At 30.6% G+C, this 7,864-nt stretch overlaps 1 protein-coding gene across 2 annotated transcripts in view; it reads left to right on the forward strand.

Moving 5' to 3' along the window:
• LOC106457488 (teneurin-m-like) overlaps positions 1 to 7,864 on the forward strand; it is a 259,591-nt gene that overhangs the window by 218,194 nt on the left and 33,533 nt on the right. For both annotated transcript variants that reach the window (XM_022383443.1, XM_022383444.1), the window contains 5 exons: positions 2,096 to 2,281; positions 3,025 to 3,171; positions 4,669 to 4,885; positions 5,528 to 5,554; positions 5,918 to 6,037. In XM_022383443.1, coding sequence (XP_022239151.1) covers positions 2,096 to 2,281; positions 3,025 to 3,171; positions 4,669 to 4,885; positions 5,528 to 5,554; positions 5,918 to 6,037 — 697 coding nt within the window. The remainder of the gene's footprint in view (positions 1 to 2,095; positions 2,282 to 3,024; positions 3,172 to 4,668; positions 4,886 to 5,527; positions 5,555 to 5,917; positions 6,038 to 7,864) is intronic.

Here is a 7,864-nt window from a genome sequence, read left to right on the forward strand (position 1 = left end):
CGCTGAAAATGTTTTCGAATGAGGATATTGTTTGAAAATATTTTATTTTAGATTTGAGAACATCCACAAGTATCTATGCAATACCAAGGTCATATAAGTTGAAGTAAGTGTCTATGTATATAAAAAAAGAGTCAGTTTATAATATTACAATTATAAAATAATAGGTGCTATCTATTGATGACGTTTTAAGTAGCATAAAATACAATAAACATTCAACATATTCCGAATGTGAATTGATTTATAATATCAAATAGAAAGTGTTCAGAAATATTCTAATACATTCGACAATAACTGCAATTTTCCAATAATTATTAAATACAGATATTTTGTTGGTGCACTTTATTAATATTAAGATCCTCTGTTACCTTTGTATATGACGCACGCAGTATCATTGCTACCCGTGTGGTACTTTCAGTCACTTATCTTACAATATACCCAGTACAATAAAAAACTCAGAAATGGAGCAAACAAGGACCAGTACAGAACTGCACGAAAGCTCCAGACCGAGAAGAACAGCTAAAGTATGTTAAAATAGCTGTAGAGACGGCGAACCATGAATCCCCTTGATAAGTGCCTTAGACCAAAATCATCTGGTGTTATAGCGACTTTAATACAGATTTGAAACACTAGAGTAAAGTGGTCTATTTCCATAAAAATGGCATTGAAAACCCTCACAAATAGAGCTTGAAAACCCTCACAAACAGAGCCAATTTCTTATTATGAAACTGAGGTCAAAGAATTGTGCAAGTGCGTCCACACCATGAGTCAAGAAATTCGCAAAGCACAAGGGACCAGTAAAGTGTACCTCTCACTTTTGCATGGTTTTCATTGGCAGCAACAAATTCACGAAAAACTAGAATAAACCAGGTCAGATTTTCTGGAGATAGTGCGTTAGTTAGTTTACAGATATAATGTAATTTGAAGTTTTTCCACAGTAAAGTCGAGATGAACTCTGTTCAGAAGGTTATTTCCCAATATTAAACCTAACTATCTCTAAAATCAGTCTAGATCATTAGCTACTCGGAAACCAGTTCTCACGCCTTAGGTACTCTCTGCAAATTACATGGATGCAATATCTTATTAGTGGACGATTTGTTTGTGGTTAAGCACAAAGCTACGCATTGGACTATCTGTGCTCTGCCCATCACGGATATCGAAATCCGCTGCGTTACCTGGGAGAATTATTGGACGAATCTCAGTGAAATAACAATTTAAATATTATTACACTTCATTTTAGTTTTGGTAACGTGTTTTTCTTATTCTTATTTCCACAAAATAAGTAATAAGAGTTAGGACCTTTTAGCAGTAATAAACTATTAATAAACTACTTGTGAGGCAGTTATTTTGATTATTTGTATGGTCTCGCCACCTGGGTTAATAATACTATGACATTCACCTACTCTCAGACGACTTTTAAAAAAATCGATCCATTCCATGAACACATAAATGTAATGAATATTTTATTATTTTCTGTAATGGTGACCTATAAACAAATAAATAGATACAGTATATTTTTTCTTATTCTCAAACATTACGCACAAAATATATAGTGGCAAAACTATATGAGTAATAAATATTATGATTACTTGGTAAAATATTAGAATATAGAGAATATGAACATGTTTTAGCTGTTGTAATTTCAAATTTGCATTTGATGTATTCAGAACATAACTGATCAATAAAAAATATGATTCATTGTAGAGTTTTAACTGCATTTGTAGTTTTGGATGATGAAAATAAAAAACAAATATTTTAGAAATAGTTTGGGGTACGTAAAAAAATAATAATAGTTGAATGTTCAATAACAAGACAGACCTCTGTTGAATGGCATAGGTTCACGTTTCTAACCAAATAATGTTTCGCATATTTCAAAACAACAAAAACCACGAAACAAAGGTTCATTAAAATTATCCGTATTTACTCTCATAACTAAACTTTCACTAGGGGGAATATTTTTTAATTCATGAAAGACATTTTGTAATTGTTGTCAAGTCCCATTGAATTAACCAAAAATATTTAGAAAATGTGAATAAGTACATAAATATTCACTTGCGTATACTTTTCACTTTGTTTGAAGGATGTATTTTCATTCCAGAGAAATGTGATCTCGAATGTGGACCTAACGGGAAGTGTCAAGATAAACAGTGTGTGTGTTTAGATGGTTGGAGTGGGACTTCGTGCGCTGAAAAACTGTGTGACTTTCGATGTGATGAACACGGAAAATGTAAAAACGGAACTTGCATCTGCATTCAAGGTTGGAATGGTCGTCATTGCACATTAGGTATGATTTTGATATACGGAATGTTACTTTTTTTATATACAAAGATACGTTTCTTTCTTTAGAAGAAATTTTTCGATTTAAAATTATTTTATTTAAAAAATACTATCTCCAAGCAAAAGTAAGCGTATATCTGTTTAAAGGCATGTTAATAGCACAGATTCTATTTCATATCTTTGTGACATTATTATGTCTTATTACGTGCAATATCTGTTTTAAGGCATGTTGATAGCACAGATTCTATTTTATATCTTTGTGATATTATTATCAGTCTTATTACGAGCAGTATCACACAAATAACCGATCAACACATCATGCTTAGGCGTTATATACCATAAGACTTGATATCTCATAATTTACTCATATAATTATGTTTCAACTGTAGTTTTATGTGTTGTAAACCCAGTCGAGCTATGATACTAAGCGAAAGACCTCCTCGCTGTTCATATGATTTTATAGGTCTACATTCTACTTACTGGAGACTCTTACAGAACAGTAAAGATGTGATTAAAGTTATTATTGTTATATTTGATTTTATAGATATCTGTAAAACACATTTCATAAGTTCGTATTTCAATATCATAAACTACACCGCAGCTAAAATTTTAGAACATATGCTTTCGAGAAAAATATACAATTATTTGAACACGTACTTTATCTGACAGTAACTTTTATTTATCTGTGTATCTGTCCCAGACAATGCATTTTGTTTCAAATAGATAAGAAACTATATTTTTTCTTTCCAGAGGGTTGTCCAAATAGCTGTAATAACCATGGAGAATGCGTGATAATTGAGAGAGAATGGCAATGCCGTTGTACGTACAACTGGGATGGACTGGACTGCAACATTTTGTTGGAGAGAGATTGTGATGATCAGAAAGACAACGACAATGGTAAAACAAGATTTCTTAGGTAGAAGATACATTGCTTCGAACAAGTAAATGTATATTTTATTGCCACATGCCTTTCTAAACCATACTACATTCTAACAAGAACAGAGATCCGTTTTCAAATTCACACAAGTTTTCAGCGGTTGTACATGGTAAACCTTTAGTTTATCTTATTCACAACGTTTCACCAGGTTTACCCGGCATCTTCAGGTGAGATACAAGAACTGAAGCTAACTTGCGTTTTACTTGTAGATATTCACAACTTATTCTAAGTGTGAACTTAGTCAAGTATAATTATTTCTTTATCTGTCGCTGTTACACATCACAAACGTATAACAGTGTCCCAACGTTTAGATTTTAAAACCGATCTAGACCACTTTGTGCTTTTGAGAAAGGATATATTCACAAAGCTTGAAGAACTGATAAGATGTAACTATACTTTTTTATAATTATACTGCAGGGAATGAAATAGTGAACCTTTCTAAAGGGATGACGAAGTTAACCAAAAAAGTCATACCCTCCAAAATGTGAAATATCATCACCCTATATTTTGTTCATACTTTCATGATATCTATAACTGTTATTTAGATAACTATTTTACGTGATTATGAAAATCTGACTGTCACGTGAATAATTTTGAATATTATAGGAAATCACAGTAACAGTATATATACTAAGAAAAACGTTCATGTGGTTTTCGAAGCAATGTGAAATATTTCAGTGTATATTGTATTGGATTATACCAGGTGTTTCACTTTCTTAGAAATAAGTGTACACCCTACATAGGAAATTTAATCTTTGGAGATGCCTATTCAGAAAAGGTCTTTTACCTCACTCATCTCTGAATATATTTTTATGCTTAAGCGTAAAGCCTGTGTAGATTTGTCATAAATACGAATAATGTAGATTAAAATTAATCTTTTTTATCATATTATGAAAAGTAATTAGAGGTATTTTATTTACTAATTGATATGTTTACAACACTGGCTAAAGAAAAGGACTAAACTAAAACTAAATCAAATTAGTTAAAAGTTTGTTTGTGTTTATTTTAAGCTTATCTTAACTTTTTAATGATACATACCAGAAGAGTATACTCATTTATTGGAATACATACTTAAAAGATAGAAATGGAAACATAATTGTTTATCTGCATTCAGCAATGCAGTGTTAACAGAATGGTGTATAGATTAATTGTTTAACGCTAATGTGGGGAGATTGTATTCACAAATATGCTCTTATTATCTTATACAGAACGTGGTGTAATGTTGTTGCTTATACAACAATTTAAAGTTTTATTACTGCCATTTAATGAAGATGGGTTACATTTTTAAATATAAAATATTATGTTTTGTGCATTTACAGTAAAGGTTTAGATGTTTTGTTTTTCTCATTGAAATATTTCTCTGAAAAATATAAATAGAAGTTGAGCATCACAAATTTTATCTTTTTAATATTAAACTGCATTTCACATGTAATTAATTTATCTTTAAATTCCAACAGACGGCTTAGTGGATTGTGCCGACAGTGAATGCTGCAGTAACGACGCTTGTGAAAACGATCCACATTGCTTCTCAGCCATTGATCCATTAGACATTCTTCTCAGAAAGCAACCTCCAGCAGTGACGTCTTCTTTCTTCCAAAAAATGCAGTTTTTGATTGAAGAAGATTCCGTTCAAATCTACACCCGTGAAAATACTTTCAGTGACAGACACAAAATGTATTGTAGCATATTTTAACCGTAGTAAATTCTTTATCTTTGAGATAAATAAACTATGTAATATGTAGAGTAACAAGAATTAAATATAACGCTTTAAAAATAATTTCAACGGGAATTAAAACTCAGTTTCAATATCATTAAACTCATGTTTTTTGAAAAATTAAACCATTTCTTCAAAGGAAAATCCTGGTTTTTTCACATATTTGTAAATTATTTTATATAATAAGAAATTACATTCTTAATTATACCTAGCTATTAAATAATTTTTACGACACTTGTTATAAAGTAAGTAAACATATTATAACTTTCAATTTCGGAAGCTTATTAACAGTGGAATGTTTTCAAAGAAACAACATAACTTACGAGATTGAAATTATGGCAGAACTAAACAAAAATACTACTATAGTTGTATCATTTGGCTTTCAGTTTTTAATATGAACACTTTAAATGTAATATGGTTTATGAAATTTATAACTGAGTTTAAAAATTCTATAAACCCGTAAATTAATGTTATTTTTGAAAAATTAACAAATTGAATACTTTCTTGTATTGAAAATACAGTGCAAATGTGATATGTACTTTACGATATGAATGTATTATTTATCTGTTTTTGATTAACTCTTGATTTTATTGCATCTTCAGCACGTTTGGGAATCACTTTAATACACGGTATGTATCTTTACCTGTACTTTTATTTGAATGTTATTTGTTAAATTTTTTCGAGAAAAAAATAAACTTTTTACAAATATACATATATATAAATATCACAAAATTATATTGAATCATATCCTCACTGGTATTAAAGCTTCACATGTTTTCATTGAAAATAAGATCTTCAATTTGAAAAACGAGCTTGATAATCTAAACTTATATTCTCTTAAAATATATATTTGACGATTTATATTTAGCCTTTGTTCAAATGCGCGATCGATGAAAAGTAATTTATATGCATTAAAATATAATAAGTATATAGTTAAATCAGAAATTCCCCAACCATTTCTTATGACTATAGAAGTTTTCATCTTTCATCAGGCGTGCTTCTGTTATCCGAGGGCAAGTTATAGCACCATCTGGCAGGGGCTTAAGGGGAATCCGAGTTGAAATTTCTACGGATCCACTCATTGGTTATACTGTTACCAGAGAAACAGGCTGGTAAGCGTTATTTCTATGTCAATTTTAACTCTTCAATGCAAGAGAAATATTAATTAAAAATCTGGTTTAAGGCATCGGTTTTGAGAGGTAACATGAATACACATAAGAGAACATCTTATTATTCGATGTATCTTATGAGATAAAATTATTCTCTACAGATTTGTTTTCACCAGTAATTATTAATTACTATATTTTGTTTAACGTGATATCTCATCTACTCTAATAATTATTTACATATCGCCTGAGTAGACATATAATTACACTTTTTGGTGTAAAGGGATCGCAGGACTTACGACGATAAGGATGTAAGGAAGCTAATTTAGTTCTTTAGTGAGTCATTTAAGGACACGATATTAATTAAGATTAATTACAACATCTGCGGAATAATAATTTTGTCATTTTAATTTCGATTGATAATCATGTGACGTATACTTTAATTAATTGCCTTGGAAATTTGATATTAATCTTATTTTAAATCGATGTCTATGGTTACAATAGCCTGACTTTTTATAGTTGGTTATTAAATTTTTTGATTGTTCAAGTGATTACACCAGTTTTATAATTAGAATATTAAGTGAGTAATAACAGAAATATACTTAGCTAAATTTATTTATTTGACTAATGTATTCATCGGTAAAAACGATTTTTTCCACTGTCTTACAAAGTTAGCATAGACATCAACACCCAAGGGCAACTTTATCATCCCATTAAGAACATCATAATTAACTTTCTAAAATAAAATTTCACTTCTCTTTTATAATAAAAGTACATATATCCATTTACAAACGAAACGACTGCTGTTAAAAACTAACCTTGTATTTTGCCGCGTTTGTTACAACCAGCGGTACACTCAACGTAAGCTACTAAGTATTACCGCTAGGTGGCTGCAAAATACCAAACTCTAAATTAAATAACTGTAGGAGAAGGTCTAATGTCTTTACCTAGACTCTGATCGGCTTACAGTATTATAATATCATTGCTACACCCCTGAATGAACAAGATTTTGGATGTAAAGAAACCTTAGTCACATGTAGAGTGGTACCTGGCCGCGATGAAGGATATAGTGTCGTGAAGCTATTATTAATCTCATAATGGTTTCTGCTCCAGTTTCTTCGACTGAACTTTTTTTTCAATTCTAAATTACGACTTATTCAAATATCTATTATCCATTAAGTTTAATTTGTATTAAAGTTAACACTCAATTATTTACTTTACCAACACCTATACTATCTAAAAAGACATATAGGAAATAGCGTAACGCCTCAATTCTATGTTATGTTATTTAATGAAATATAATAAGCTTAATTTTTCTAAACTTCTCGTTAATCAAATATTATGTTAAATAGCGCTTTTAAGTCAGATAGTGGATATGTTCACATATTCCACAAACTTCAGATTCTACTACACAGTTTCTATCGATTTTGTTAATTATATATCCTTCAGTTTGATTTAAAATTACAAAGGATAAGAACACATATGGGCATTGTCTTATTCAGTACTCATGACGGTCCTTTTCTAAAATGTCCGAACAACTCCTCCCTCCCCCTCTTACTAGCACATCAGGGATCAAGAGTTATTTATATATACATGTTATATTCCAAATATATTAACACATCAAAGTACGTTTTTTCCGCTACTCTGATTTTATAACTATACTTCAGTTAAATTTATAGTTTAAAAATAAACGATTTCTTACATAGTGTAATAATTTTCTATCTATTCATGTTTACATATAATGTGGCCCGGCATGGCCAGGTGGTTAGGGCACTCGACTTGCAATCTGCGGGTCGCGGGTTCGAATCTCCGTCACACCAAACATGCTCGCCC

This window comes from Limulus polyphemus, unplaced genomic scaffold, assembly GCF_000517525.1.
Source record: "Limulus polyphemus unplaced genomic scaffold, Limulus_polyphemus-2.1.2 Scaffold337, whole genome shotgun sequence".
Taxonomy (NCBI): Eukaryota; Metazoa; Arthropoda; class Merostomata; order Xiphosura; family Limulidae; genus Limulus; species Limulus polyphemus.